Here is a 15,614-nt window from a genome sequence, read left to right on the forward strand (position 1 = left end):
GGAGGCAAATGTCCCGTGCCAGTAACATCACACTTTCATGTACTTATGAGATCAGGGAAAACAACTGACCATACATGCACACATTCAGGCAAGAGAGTCTGAAAACACTCCCTCTGTGAGAAAAGCGTTGGGCTATTTCAGTGGAGACAGAGCTATGCTGAGTCTGAGAACCTCTGAAAATCTGACTGTAAAGCACTAACTGATCTTTTCTTTCTTTTTTCTTTTACCTTTTTTTTTTAAGTGCTGTGGCTTTTAGATTAATTTCCCTCCTAACAGCTATACAGACGTTCACCAAAGAAGAAAACAGTGAGATTTAAGCACTTAAATTGCAAAAGCTTGTTCCCTCTCACACCACACCAGACACATGAGACTTTTGCTTTGTCTTCACTTCTACTGGTCACTGATTACCCACACAGAAATGAAATACCAGATAATATTTATGTTCCAAATGCAAACATCACTTAGCTACATTAGCCTCTCTATTTAGAATGTCCTATTTCTCTTTCACTTACAAACTTGAAGTTCCCTAAAACAAGTGAGGTTGTAGCAAGGACAAAATTTACAGGCAAGTTATGCAAAGCTGAAATGTTTCTAGGGCAATGGTTTATAGTCCCTTGGAGTCCCATAGATGGTATTTTACTGTGTACTCAAAAAGCATTTATTTACATACATGTCTGAGGTTTTCTGTCAGGTTTAAAGTTCACTCTCTTCTCAACTAATCTAATTTATCCAAGATGGATGGGCTCACTTTTTTCCTTTGGAAAACCAATGCTGTTACACTGTTCCCAATTCTTCCTCCAAAGCAAAACTTGGGTGTTGGCAGCTCCTCCAAAATTTCAAATCCTGCCAAACAGAAATGAAAATGCTTTCATTAGAAGGAAGCAACTTCATTCTCCTCTTGGATAACCCTTTGAAAACCATTCTTTATTCCTCTGGAAAACTTGCAAGTCAGATACTCTTTAAGTTTATAGGACTGTGTTGTAGTGCTGCACTGCACCACTGCTTTATACAGCTGAAACTCTTCCATGGATAATAAAAATCTTAGCTGGCTGACTCACACAAATTAATGGCAGAAAAGATGGTAACTTGCCAGTAATTTTAGTCCCTAGAAGGGATGGTTGGTTTAGATCCATGCTGAGTTTCAAGCCTCAGGCACGAAATGCAGGAGCTAATTGGCATGTAAAAACTCCAAAACTTTCAGAAAAGTCACTGAGGAGGTGACATAAAAGGTCATGGCCACAGACTTGCCAGTTCCCCTAAACTTGGGTAACAAAGTTAGTTAGTCCAATTTCAAGTGATCGGATGAGTGAACTGGGTCTGGTAAAAAAGGCCCAGAAGAGGAAAAGTGTTACACTTTCCCAGTGTAACTAGACTGAAATCTTCATCCTCCTATGTATCATAAACCTCTCCTCCCTTAGTAGGTTGGCACTGGCAAATACAGAAGTGCAATTCTTGAGGAAAGCAGAAGGAAGATAGGCCGAAGCATTTACTAGAGGCTTTACATTGTCTAATCCTGATCCAACAAAGAAAATGTGCTAACTCATATACTGCAATTCACCTGTTGCATCATTGATCAGCTGTAAGTTAGCAGATCATAAAAGGATAGACTTGTTTTGGCTGGCAAAGACCTTTTAAGATCATGAAGTCCGACCACTGCCTACCTCTAGCAAGGCTGGTGTTATACCGTGTCCCTCAGCACCACATCTCTGCCTCTTTTAAACACCTCCATGGATAGGGATTCAGTCACCTCCCCAGGGAGCCTGTTCCAGTGTTTGAGAACCCTTTCAGTGAAGAAGTTAGTTCTGTTCAATTGCTTACCTTCTCTGAACTCGTTCAGCAGCTCCTCCTTGGTCCAGTTGCAAGATGTTATGAGGAAAAAGCCCTCTGGTTTCAATACACTGCAGAGAGATCTCACATACTGCTTCCTCTTCCCCACCGCATTATCAGGATTGAGGCTTATGGCATCATACGTCCCCTTGTCAATGCAAATCTCAAATCCTGACAGCTCAGCTGATGGAGCCAGGAAGTCTTCTACCTAAACCAGAAGCCTGCAACTGTGAAAACAATCTTCTACTCAGAAGCTCCTGAACCATTAATGCAAATCTATACTTTAAAATGAAAAGCCTCAGACCTGAGGAAAGGTGGTGACAGTAGGTGTCCTTAGGAAAGGGTAACTCACAGGCTTTTCACATGCATAATGCTCTGTCAGCTTCTTTCTTCTCTATGTATTACATGATGATCTATTTGTTGTAAAGCCCCTCTATATACCTACCCTTTTAAAGCTCAAATAATATCCTTGAAGTTGATTCTTTAAATCATTATTTGTACTTTGATCCCTGGTTTCCCAGGTGCTGTGTACTAGGCACTGTACAAATACAGAACACAGTGCCTGCCACAACGAGATTACAGCTGACATACAAGAACAGAGACATCACACAGGTACAGAGCTGGAGGCTGAAACAGTGCACCAGAGAGCTCAGAATGAAAGGCAGTCACAGAATCACAGGGTGGCTAAGGCTGGAAGGGACCTCTGGAGGTCACCTGGTCTTAACCCCTGCTCCAGCAGGGCCTCTCAGACTTCCACAGCTTCTGGAGTTCTAGCACTCACAAGTTAAATCCTGTACCTCAAATCTGAAATTCAGAATGTAGAAGCAAAAATACAGCTCACCAAATGGAAACCACTATTCTGCTCCTTGCCAGAAGCAAGGAAATCTTATTAGTCCTGACAACTGCTACAGAGAGAAAAATAGTTAAGACCAAAAACCTTCTTGCAAATACAGATTTATTTGGTTGGAGTTCTCTCACAAATGAACTTCAAAAGATATCACTACTATAGCACACTGAGCACATCTGAATATCAATTAGGCATTTCATCTTGGTTTCTAGTTCCTCAATAAACTTTCTCTCAAAACTTACCTTTAATTTAATGTGAGACATCCCTTCCTTCTCTCTTACTTTTTCTGAAAGTTGTATTGCAGAAGGAGAATAATCAATTCCTGTGAGATTAGTGTAGCCAGACCTTGCCTAGACACAAGAAGAGAATCTTAATCAGTGTGCTAGCAATATTTTTATCCCACAAATGTGTTCCCTATCTCTAACCTATCTCATCTCTCCTCCTCTTGACAGAAATCCCCCCACCCCTTCACTCATTTTTATTTTACTTATCATTACAAGATCTAAATAGCTGAAATAACTCCACTCTGCCCAATATCTCAGAAAAAGAACTATTGACTGAAAGCTGGTTTACATCAACATGTGGAAAATTGAGCAGAACTGTGAAAAGCATCACCCTGGACAGGAAAAAACTCTCTTACCTATACCAAAAGTAACCCAGACACCAGGATTTTTCACTGATGAGAATGTGTGGCAGTGCCAAATGCTTAAAAACAGTAAGAAAACCTCTCTGACACTTCCATAACATTTGAGATTGAGCAATTATTTGGTTTACAATGCAAATAATGTAATACATTTCCTTAGTACAGAAATCCACTGCAAAACCTTATGTCTTTCTAATAGTTCATGCTAATGCTGAATGCAATTCTTTGTGTGCTACAAGGACTATGTATCAGCAGTTTTCAGGTGGGTTATGAACCACATAAAAGAGCACCCAGAGCCTTTCTGATAATCTGCCTTTGGAGTAGATAACAATAACACAGTTCAGCAAACTCAGGCACCGAGATCCAGCAACCCTTCTGCAAAGCAGGCTGGAGTTGGGCATGTAGGAGAGGTGTAGTGACACAATTTCACTCCAAGGTAGAAGCTGAAGCAACCAGATCTGGCTATCACGTGTGTCAGTTGGTCTGGCTAGATCCAAACCTAACAGGAAGAGTGATGATCTTACAGCCAGCTGCAGGCAATAATAGCAGGGAGAGGGAGGAGGCTTGGGTTTGGTTTTGAACAATACATGGACTTTAACTTGCATGAAGCAACTGGCTGCAGATCTACTTGTTCCAAAGGCTGACACCTCAACAGCAAAGGAAAATACAAGGAGAATGGTTTAAAGGGTTCTTCCTCCTTCCAGCAGCCCATGTGAGCTCAGTGCTGACCAGCTGTTCTTAACTGAGGACTAATTTCAGCTAAACACAAAGACCATGTTGTTTGCACTTGATGAAGAACAGCGTATCACTCAGACTTCTGCCCACGTTCCTCCCCAGAGCAAACCAAGCTTCCTGAGATGCCTGTGCTGAGGACTTGGGGGTGGAAGAGGAGTTCTCACAACAGCTCCTCTGTTTGGAAAGGAAGACCTTGAGTAATTTCAGGGAGTTCCCATTCACTCCTATAGACTTCAGGGCAGATAAGGTAAATTTAAGGATAAACAACAGCAAATGTTGCTAAACCTGTACGACCTGATTACACATGGCCAGGAAGGGACCACTCACTGAAGCGCCCAATGTGGCCACACTGCATCCTGCAACTGGACTCCTGTCCTGAAGGAGGTGTTTATAAAGACTCTGCTGCTGCTTCTTGAAAGAGTAGATTAAACAGAAGGTACTTTGCAATCTTATCAGCACTGCCCCTAGTGCTGCCAGGTAGATCTCTTCACTGGGTTGGTTAACACCCTTCACTTCAGTGTTTACATGCTAACACCAGAAAAAACTCTTTTACATCCACAAAGCAAGTGAGATCCTGAATTATTTAGCAACAATCAACAATGTAACTTCTGAAATCACTTTTCAAAAGGGAACTGAACAGATAATTTCCTCTAAAAGCAACCACAGAACTTTGAGATGCTTAATGTAAGGGAGAAGGGTGCTTTTATGGTAGTTTAGTAGTTTTTAAAAGCTAACAGGCTGTCATTTTCCCATTACATAATGAAAACAATTTTCAGGTATGTCAATGGGGCCAGTATAAAATTGAAGTCATATAAAGAAGGTTTTTCTGTTGGATGCTTCAACAATGACCAGCTAATTTCTCTTAATGAGATGAGCAATTTCTCCTTTTGATGATGTAACTTCTTTAGGGCTACAGTGTAGCAGCAAATTCCCCAAAAGGCTTTAAACTCTTCTAAAATCAATGTCCTTGTTAAAAAAATATCCATTACAAACTTGACTTTGAGCCCTTGCAACCTCTACAGTAACAAATTCTGGAAGAGTAACAAACTCTAGAAAAACAGAAACTACAACAGTGTGACAGCTCCTTTCTTTACCCACTCACCTATAGTATTAGAGGAGAGCATTCAATCAAAACTAGGAAAACGAAAACCCCCGGAACTCCTTAACATCCTGCATCAGTGTATGGAAACAACATTATAACATTTCAGGACAAATCTGGTTAGGTGTTTACACCCTGATGGAATCATATCTAACTCTACTAAGGCTGGGGCTAAACCATGTCCCTCAGCACCACATCTCTGTGTCTTAAAACACTTCCAGGGATGGAGATTCCACCACCTCCCTGGGGAGCCTGTTACAGTGCTTGAGAACCCTCCGCTGATGCCAGCTTGAGTGCATTTTGTCTCCTCTTATCACTTGTAGCTAGGAAGAACCCAACCCCCACCTTTTTAAAATGACTTTTAAAGTAATGTACATAAAACCCTTGGGTTTACCCACATTTTACATCAGTAACAAGTGTTGTTATAACTGAGTGCAGGAGAAAGGGTCTGGTTTTGCATATTAGAAGACTTTGTGTATTAGTTGACCTCAGTTCCCTATCTGGGGGTGCTTTACACAACAATGAAAAGAAAGGCATTTTTAAAAGCAGGAAAGCAGAAAGTTAAATTAAGGGATACTCATGCTGATGGATGTAAAGAAATACTGTAGATTTTAAAATATGAAGTACTGACACCCTGGGCATTACCAAGACTTTAGGAGTAGGTCTAGCAAAAAAAAAGTAGGTATTTTCATCTGGTGAAACAACATGCATGTCCTGTCCCTAGGTCTGCACCCCTAATGGCACTGCTGGTACTAGGAGTTTCTGTCAGCCCCTTGCATTTATGCCACATCTTTGTCCCAGGATGTTATTCAAGCCATACCAACAGCAGTTATCCTCTTAAACCAAATGAAATTATAAAATCTGATGATCAGTGTTCTGCTGATGGGAAAAAACCAAAATATAACTTCTAATTTAGGTTACTTATTTATGTAAGTGACAGCTTGCCACAATTACTATTGTTAGCTGTGAGAACTGTGTTTAAACTGCCCTGTTTGGAGAACTGATTCTGTATCAGAAACATAAATTGTGCAATATACCAACCAATTCAACCAGTAAAACACCATTTCCAGTTCCAATGTCAAGCACAGAACTGTCAAGGGGGACCTTTTGTTTTTCCAGCCATCTGATTATGCGTGTCATGCTTTCTTCTCCAAACCTATGGAAAACAAGGTAATGAAGACTGCAAAAATGTATGAAAGATACAATAGATTTATTTCATCACTCCCTCTCTCCAGCTTTTGCAAAGCATCTTTTGTCAAAGCACTTGAGTCATGACTGCCATGGCTTATGTTCCATGTTTCCTCTGTTTAAATTAAAATTAATCATATTACGGCCTCAAAACTCTCTGGAACCACAACTCTGGGAGGTGATGCCCTCCATATATTAAAAAACGATGGCAGCACCAGCAAGGTGTGTAGTTAAACCTGAGCTCAGGGATAAAACCCACCTTCATAAGCAACATACAACTGCCATCTCACTTTCTGTATAATGACAACTGTCAAAGTGCAGCTCTGGAATCTGCATTGCAAAATTAGGCGAGAGAGGAGCTGCTGGCTTCAAGATTAGAATTCCTCACATTTGCCAACACCCCGAAGTATTCAGTGACCCACTGACTCACTGCTGTGTTTTCACAATGTCTATTTTCATAATGAAATCATAGAAACATTCTGGTGAAGTTATTTACCAAATTTCCCCAGCATCTCCAATATCTTGAAAAGTCTGCAGTTCTCTTTCATATGCAGCATCCCAGCTAGAGTCAGGAAAGGCGAGAAAAGACAGGATATTGCAATTAATACTGGGGAAAAAATCGAAGAGGGGAAAGGCGAGAAAGCTGTGTTTATGCAGCAATGCCACTTTATGCCCATTGTATCATCCAGATACAATTACTCGGGAACACATTGTCTGCCAGATACCAAACCGCCGATGCCCGAAGAAGGAAGGCTGAGGGTTACCAAAGTATCTGGGGCACAGCCGGGCTCTCCAACACCGAAGAGCTGCCGGGGGTACCTTGCCTGGCCCTGACCCACCGACGCCCCCCTACCCGCGGCAGCGGCCCCGCCACTCACTGCTCTCTGGTGCCCAGCACCGAGGGGTTGAAAGGCTCCTCCCCGCACCCTGACCCTGGCCCCGGCCCCACGGGGCACCCGGGATGCTGCCTGGTCACCGCCATGCCCGGCCAGCGCGGCCCGGAAGCACCTCGGTACCATAGAGCGTAGCGGACAGAGGGGCTCCGCTCGGCCGCCGCTCTGGCGCTTGGAGGACCTGCCCGGCTCCGTGAGGACTTTCCCTCCAAAAAACCGTCCAAACGTTCCATAGTTTTGTTTCTAAGAAACGGTAATGCTCAAAATTACCTCCTTTAGACTGAGGGATTGGATCAGGTCTTGAGTTTGAAAATGAAGCGGTAATGAGCATGAAGCTTAGCATTTAAAAGCGGAGAGCTCTGTGTAAAGGGAGGAGCTGTATTGAGCAGCAGAGGACTTGAGACTCTACGTGCAGAGCTAGGTTCAGCTCGGGGGCCCACGGAGTGAGAAAGACATGGACCTGTTGGAGCAAGTGCAGAGACGGGTCAGAAAGATGTCCAGAGGGGTGGAGCACCTTCCCTATGAAAATAGGCTGAGAGAGTTGGGCTTTGTGGCCGTTCAATACATAAAAGGGGCCTATAAAAACGCTGGAGAAGGACTTTATACAAGGGCATATAGTGGTAAGACAACGGGTATTTGCTTTAACGTGAAGATTAGATTTAGATTCAATATTAGAATAATATTGTTTGCAGTGAGTGTCATGAGACACTGGACAGGTTGCCCAGAAAGGTGGTACATTCCCCATCCCTGAAAACATTCCAGGTCAGGTTGGACAGGACTTTGAGCAATCCGCTCTAGTAGACATCCCTGCTGACTGCAGGCGTGTTGGACTAGCTGACCTTCAGAAGTCTCTTCCAACCCAAACCATTCTGCGATTTTATGATTGTATCTCACAGCAAGGCCAGGGGTACAGAACGGTCCAGGCAGGTGGACCGGCAGGAGGACGCCAGGGCCCGGCTCAAAGCACCTAGCTCGCTTCGAGCCGCATAGAGCTGACCCTCACTTCCCCGACCGGCCAAAGACATCGTCTGTACCCCACTGCGGGTCAGGACAGACCCCACTGCGCGTAGCACTACACTTCCCAAGCGTCTCCGCGCCGCTGCCGGAAGGGGGCGGGCGCTCGCTGTCGCGGTGCCTTATGGGCGCGGCGGCGGCGGCGGTGGTCTTCATCATGGCGGCTTCCATCTCGGGCTACACGTTCAGTTCTGTCTGCTACTACAGCGCCAACAGCAGTGCCGACCACGTAGGTCCCTGGGGCCGCAGTCTCCCGGTGCGGCGAGGCGGGATACTCCCCGGCTGTCGGGGTTCCTTTCTGTCCCCGAGCAGCGCTGAGGCTGGGCTGGGCCCCGGCCGGCGGTAGCGGCCCCGTTCGGCTCCTGCCGGCGATATCGAGGTGTCCCTTGCGGCCTGAGGTGTCTGCGGGGTGCTACCCGGTCCTGGCTTGGCAGGAGGTGGGGAGATGGCTGCAGACCCCCTGGGTTCCACTGCCGGCAGGGCCTTCGGTCAGCCTGCGCGTCCGGGGCATCGCGGGCTGGTGGTGGGGCGCCGAGGCTGGACGCTGCCGGTGCGGGGCTCTCGCATGACACCCAAGAGACCGTCTGTGGGCAGAAATCGCGTGTGTAAAAAGCTGCGTGAGTCTGCAGCCACATTGCAGTTGCGCTGATTTCCAGCTCCGGTGGCTTACAGTCCAAAACCGGTGTGTCTCTAAAGCCTTGTCTTGTTGACAAACTTCCAGTCAGAGCTTGCTCTCTTATCTCTACTCTGCTTTCCGTGTTTATACCAAAAGCACCTGATTCCTGCTTATTCTTTCTCATTTTGGGCGGGGATGAAAAATGAAAGACTGCTTTAAATTATTTTATGCATTTTATGATCCCTGGTATTGGTCAAGGGCCAGCACAGTCTCTGTATGCAAATTTCAGTAAGCCTCTGTGTATGTAAACTCCATTTCTAAGCTTTGAAGGAACAAAGCAGCAGTGGTACAGTATGACTCAATGGTTGAACTCAATGATCTTAAAGATCTTTTCCAACCTAAGTGAGTCTATGATTCTGTGTTTAGGCCTCCTCAGCTGCTGCATGCTTGCATGGCTTGGTCTGGAGGCAGAGTGCTCCTTTAATCTATGCTTGCATTATGTAAGTTGGGAGTTATGTATGGAGGCTTTTGGTAGAATATTATTTTGGGACAATTTGCCTCCTGTAGTGTTGTGAAAGGATGTTGGCAAACCAGAAAATCAGTCTTGGTAAACCTAAGTACAAGTTGTACCTATTGCAGCTCAGATTTATATTTCAGATTAAATATTTGTTTCAATATTTCCATTTAATGATGTGTATGGTGTTTTGAGTGGGGTTTTTTCCCTATTTTTAGTTAGTTGTGGTTTGTTTTTTTCCCCTTTTAAAATTATAGGAAGGATTTCTGCTAGGAGAGGTGAGGCAGGAGGAGACCTTTAGCATTAGTGATTCACAGATCAGCAACACTGAATTTCTACAAGTGATTGGTAAGTAGCAGAATTTTGAGAACTTCTGAAGGAAGCACTGTAATTTTCAGTACAATTCAATTATTTAATGTTTGAGACCAGCACAAGATGTTTCACTCTTTCAGCTTTGCATTTGTTACAGTATATTGGTGTGTTGCGGTTGGGATGTGGGTTGCTAGATACAGGGGGTTTATGGCTGTCTTTTTGTGGAGAAAAGATAGTTCATGGAAGGCATTTATCAGCATTTCACAATTGTTATATAAATATAAACTACTTTTTTGGGTTTTGGTCCTGCAGGGAGTGTCCTGCTTCATACAGTTGCCTAAGTTCAAGCACGTGCTCAAAATAAAGTACATGCGTTGCTCGATTGACTCGTACTGAAAGGGTACAAAGTGCCAGGGGTTTTTTCCTGGACATCTGGTAATTGATGACATCATGAACTGCCACATCAAGATTCATCAAGGAATATTTGTCAAACAACTAATTGCTAAGCACAAGGATTGTACAGCTGATCTGGTATTATGAAAAGTGAAAGAAGCTCCAAGATCTTCCTGTTAAGTGGTGTTGAAGTAGATATTTTTATACATGAGTGAGGAGCTGTTGCATGTTTTCAGCTCTGTAGTTTATAGAAAATGGGAAACTCCTGAAAGAACATGTTTTTGTATGTGTATGCATATGTTGATGTTGAAATACATCGAAGTTTCTTCTTTTAAAAAATCAAAGCTGCATTTATGCATCTGATGCTAGGCGACATAGCAGGGTCTGCATAAAGCTTAGCTGACAGACATCTTGGGACTGGCTCTCAAATGTTACTCTGATAAAGTACTAATGATCTGTGAATGTGTCTACTATACTGTGGTACATCTCAAGCTTCTTGTCACGTTAAACAGTGATGGTTGACTGTACAAGAATGCAGGTTTCCCTTTCCTCTTATTCCTGAGGAAACATGGGTGATAAATTGACTGTATGATGTTTCAATTAGTAATAAATTAAATGAGCTACATGGCCAAAAAAAGCAAAAGATTTTTGTGTGTGTAAATGATGATTATCAAAGTGTTGTATAATGGAAGGCAGCTGGCAGTTGTGTCTGTACTGATCTTGGTTACTGTTGACAGTGTCATACAGCAGTGTCACCAACTGTAGCCTCAGTGTGATTTCATAAACCAAATGTTAGAGGTGTTAAAAATTACTCCCTTTCTAGATCATTCTTAACACATTCTTAGCTACAGCTATTTTCTGCAAAGGGAAATTACCCACCCCTGGAGATCTTCTGGGTATATTTTTTTTCAGCTGACAATTATTTTACTTCATATTTATTCATTAACTCCTGAATTCCCAGTTTGGTTTGGGAACTGAGACTGATTTTGGCGTGCTCAGGGTGACGTGACGAGGAATTGGATTGGAGCTTAAGGAGGGTAGATTTAGACTGCATATGAGAAAGAAATTCTTTACAGTAAGGGTGATGAGATACAGGTTGCCCACAGAGGTCACAGTATCATAGTAGCAGTCAGGGTTGGAAGGTACCACAAGGATCATCCAGCTCCAACCCCCCTGCCATGGGCAGGGACACCCCACAGTAGATCAGGCTGGCCAGAGCCTCATCCAGCCTGGTCTTAAACACCTCCAAGGACAGGGCCTCAACCACCTCCCTGGACAACCCATTCCAGGCCTTCACCACTCTCATGGTGAAGAACTTCCTCCCCACCTCCAGCTTCATTCCATTCCCCCTAGTCCTATCACTACCTGATATCCTGAGAAGTCCCTCCCCAGCCTTCTTGTAGGCCCCCTTCAGATACTGGAAGGCCCCAGTTAGGTCACCTCTGAGCCTTCTCTTCTCCAGACTGAACAGCCCCAACTCCTCAGTCTGTCCTCATAGGAGAGGTGCTCCAGCCCTCTGATCATCCTTGTGGGCCTTCTCTGGACACCTTCCAGCATGTCCATATCCCTCTTGTAATAGGGGCTCCAGAACTGGAGGCAGTACTCCAGGTGGGGTCTCACCATAGCTGAGTAGAGGGGTAGAATTACCTCCCTTGACCTGCTGGCCACACTTCTCTTGATGTAGCCCAGGAGCTGATTGGCTTTCTGGGCTGCAAGTGCACATTGAGAGCTCACGTTGAGCTTCTCATCCACCAGCACCCCCAACTCTCTCTCCTCAGGGCTGCTTTCCAGCCAGTCATGGATGCCCCCTCCCTGGAGGTGTTCAAGGCAAGGTTGGATGTGGCCTTGAGCAGTCTGGCTTAGTGGAAGGTGTCCCTGCCCATGGCAGGGGGAGTTGGAACTAGATGATCTTTAACCCAAACCATTCTATAAATCCAGGCAATTCTGTGGCACTGTTCTCACAGATAAGTTTTAGTGTTCTGCTTTCTCAGAGTTTAGTGGCTGTGTTTGAGTACAGATGTGTGTGTATATGTATTGTATGTACTACATACATAAATAGGTCTGTGTAGAGCTTAGGTTTAGAATTGTGGCTGCTTCATGTGTTCTGAGCAGTAGGCTTGTTGTGTCCTGCTTTGAAAAGAAAAGGTCTGTGTAGCAATGTAAGAACCTGAAAATGGTATCTGTAATTCTCAGTCATTGCAGTCACTAGATGTGGTGGAAGAAGTTTCTCTTGACTGGCATAATTACAGTTGCTGACTTTGTTTAGCAGATTGTTTCCACAGATTCCTCTATGCCAGTGTGAAAATATGGGATTGATACACTTTGAAACCACTCCAAATAAAGGAAGTCACTAACTAACAGCAGCATCCTGAGGAATTCTTGCTAATGGATGGTTTCTCAGGCAGTATGCCTGTCGTGGCTGCTCAGGGCCTAAATATGCTGAGATGCTAATGCCTGCAGTCTGTTCATGAGAACTGTGATCTGGGTCTGACTCTGCTGAGATGGCAATCCTGAGCAGCCTGTGACTCTCAGCACAGCAGGTGGTGAGTCACTCTCCAGGAAGGAAGTCTAAACAAAGTTGTTGCTAAACACTCCAGCGGGGTTCTGATAGAGGATCTTGAAATAGTGCTACAGAAGTGCTAGCTAGTCTGAGCAAATAGTTTCAGACAAAAGTTATGTGATCAAGATGTTATAAAATATAGCTGCTTATTTATTCATATTACTGCATGTCAGAGGAAAATTTTAAGGAAGCTCTGAACACAACAAAAAAGTAAACTTGTGCTTGGTATTGGATAATGCGGATTGGATTTTTGCTCATCTCCAAGACTACTGGCATCTTACAACCTTTGCTGCTTAAGTAAGCAGTTTGGCACTTACTGCAGCCTCTTCAAGGAAGACTGAATACTGCTGTGACTTATTAATACTTCATACAACCATTACAAATTGCAGCAAACCATTTTGGAGTGGTGTGTAACCCCTGTTCTCTTCTTAGATTCTATTTCCCTTGCCTCTTTAAATGCTCCGGTGTACAATGTTTCAGTGATTCCCTTCCCCATCTCTTCTCTTTTTCTTTTTTATTCTTTGCTGCTATTATTAACAGTGTGGATAAATGCAAGTAAACTTATCTGTATGAAAAATTAATAAAAAGAGTCATGAAAGCTTTGGTAAGGAGGTTACAAGTACAAAATGGTATCAAGAATGTGCATTTGAGGCTCAGATCTGTGTGTATCTGAGCCAGTCTATGTCTTGCTGATTGTTAAAACATTTTCCTCTGTAAAATGGCAGATAGGAAAGAGAAGCTTGTTTTCCAGGCATGGTGCTGTGTCATCAAGTGTTGCTGGGACATTAAGGGAAATGTGTGGTCTGACACAAATGTTTATTTGCTCAGTGGCTGTGATGTGGAAAGTTCCTGCAAGATATGCTACTGTAATGTCTCTTTACCTTGAGCAGTTGGACATATGTCTCTTTTTTTGTTTATTGTTGCAGAAGTCCATAACCATGAGCCTTGTTCAAAACTCTTTAGGTAAGCATTTTCTCTTGTCTTCCTGTGTTGGCTGCAGAATATAAAACTGGTAGCTCACTGAAATACATTTGCATTTCAGATCTACCTACCAATGCCTGCTTTGTTTGCTTATCTGGTTTTGATCTGGTCATACAGAAATACATGCAAAAAGCACCAACATGATAATGAATGTGTGAGTTTACAGTTTCAGTAGCACTTATTCCTCTGTCTTTGAAGTTTCACCTCATAGCTTGTGGAGGCAGGACAGCAGCAGATCAAATCATATGATAATTAGGCTAAATGTCAAGTCCAACTTAAATTATTGTAGTCCTAAGTCAGCCCTGCCTGGGCCTGGCGGGTCATAGAACAGCTTGTGTGCCCTAAGCTTAGTAACTTGCTAGGTTAACAAGTTGTTTTGTAGTCAGTTGTACTGAGTTGCACCAGCTAATTATTTTGAAACTTTCAGCTTATTAGCTGGTTTTTGCTTTCTTATGTATTTTGTAATTTAAAATTTATAAATATAGGTCTAACAAATTCTGTTTAGGAGCTTCTATCTATTCACATGCAGCTTTTCCCCACAGCCTTCACTTGTTACACAGTGATGGCTTCTGAATGGCTGTCTACAAATTCTTTTTAGAAGGAATTCCCAATTAATCTCCTCTTGTCTTTATTTGGAGCTCTCCAGCCAATTAAGAAGACACAGTACCTTAACATATTATGATTGACATTGGTTACATTAGAGCAAAAAGCTGCAGTCTGTTATTTGCTGCCTGATAATTACAGAGAGGGAACTCTCAACCCAGTGATTTAAATGCTGGGGACTCTACACATCAAGATAATATCCCACTGTCTAGTAGACTCTTTCTGGTTCCTAGGAATGCTTTGTGCAGGACATATCAAAACCAGTCACGTTTGCTGCTTCTCCCCAGTCAAGAAATTGCTTGTTAGTAACTGAGCTGATGGAGGAAGGGGCAGAAGCCTGCGTTTCACTGCATGCTTTTTGTACAAGACAGCATGAATTTATTTACTTCAGAGCACAGGGGAAACTCTCCTGGCTCATGACAGCTTTTATCAGTACCAGAGCATGCTGGTGGTTTCTCTGTTTCATTAGATGCAGCAGATGCTGATTTGGGGGCCATTCTACCTCATCCTTTCAAGTGTAGCCAGTCTGTGAGGAGGCCTATTGCTCACCACTCTGCATTCCTCTAAGCTGGCACTGCTGATGCTGAGTGTAACAGGCTCAGTTCCAGTACTCTCACCAACATGTAGGAGCTGAATAAGAAGCAAGGATTTTAAAAGGATTGATTTATCTCTTTGTGCAGTCTTCAGATGAAGGCATTTTGTTCCACAGTAGTTGCTCATCCCATAAAACCAAATTCTTATAAGGCATTGAAAGAGAAAGACTTCAATATCCATAACTTAAAAGAATGTATAAATACTGTAAACAATTGACAACGTTATGCAAAAATTACATAGTCTCTCAAATTGTTAACTAATTGTAGTCTTAGTATTCACAATAACTTGCATCTGGAAATGTGTTTTATTTCCAGCTTTATTTACCAAACAAGTACTAAGCTTGGGATTTTCTGTTGTGTGTTATTTTTACCCCTCCACAAGAGTTGTCATCATAGAGCTCTAAACCAGAGTGTTCTCCTGCACTGCTTTAGGTGTTAGTGGTAGCAGCTCTTGAAAGAGACTAAGGGCTTGGCAGTTAAGAAGGACTCTATTTTCAAACGTTTTTCCTTTTGCCATGAAGTGTGATTGATTTAGCAGGCTTATTCTCAAAGTAACAATATATCAGGGTTTGGGCCTCAGCTCTGTAGGCAGAGCCATGTGAAAGACCATGATGCTTTGAATTCTTGCAGACCTCAACTTAACTATTTTGGCTTCAAGGGTCCAGTCACGTGAGCTTAATTGCAGGACTGGAGCTCAAGAAGTTGATTTGTAGTTGCATGTAAAATGGCCTTGCTTTCCTTTCTTCTTTGGCAGGTAGGCCTCTTATTATCAGGGCAGGGTTTTACAAAATGCTGG

General features: G+C 43.3%; 2 protein-coding genes across 3 annotated transcripts in view; one reads left to right on the top strand and one right to left on the bottom strand.

Moving 5' to 3' along the window:
• On the bottom strand, positions 1-8,405 carry EEF1AKMT2 (EEF1A lysine methyltransferase 2). Its single transcript, XM_054174607.1, has 7 exons — positions 8,236-8,405; positions 7,218-7,475; positions 6,836-6,901; positions 6,193-6,307; positions 2,917-3,024; positions 1,819-2,035; positions 1-843 (listed from the first exon to the last, which is right to left on the bottom strand). The coding sequence occupies exons 1-7, from the start codon at positions 8,403-8,405 to the stop codon at positions 716-718; spliced, it is 1,062 nt and encodes a 353-aa protein (XP_054030582.1). The 3' UTR covers positions 1-715.
• Positions 8,374-15,614, top strand: part of ABRAXAS2 (abraxas 2, BRISC complex subunit) — a 21,293-nt gene continuing 14,052 nt past the window's right edge. For both annotated transcript variants that reach the window (XM_054174735.1, XM_054174734.1), the window contains exons 1-3: positions 8,374-8,475; positions 9,634-9,724; positions 13,568-13,604. In XM_054174735.1, coding sequence (XP_054030710.1) covers positions 8,404-8,475; positions 9,634-9,724; positions 13,568-13,604 — 200 coding nt within the window. In that variant the 5' untranslated portion in view covers positions 8,374-8,403. The remainder of the gene's footprint in view (positions 8,476-9,633; positions 9,725-13,567; positions 13,605-15,614) is intronic.

This window comes from Dryobates pubescens, chromosome 30 (genome assembly GCF_014839835.1).
Source record: "Dryobates pubescens isolate bDryPub1 chromosome 30, bDryPub1.pri, whole genome shotgun sequence".
Classification (NCBI taxonomy): domain Eukaryota; kingdom Metazoa; phylum Chordata; class Aves; order Piciformes; family Picidae; genus Dryobates; species Dryobates pubescens.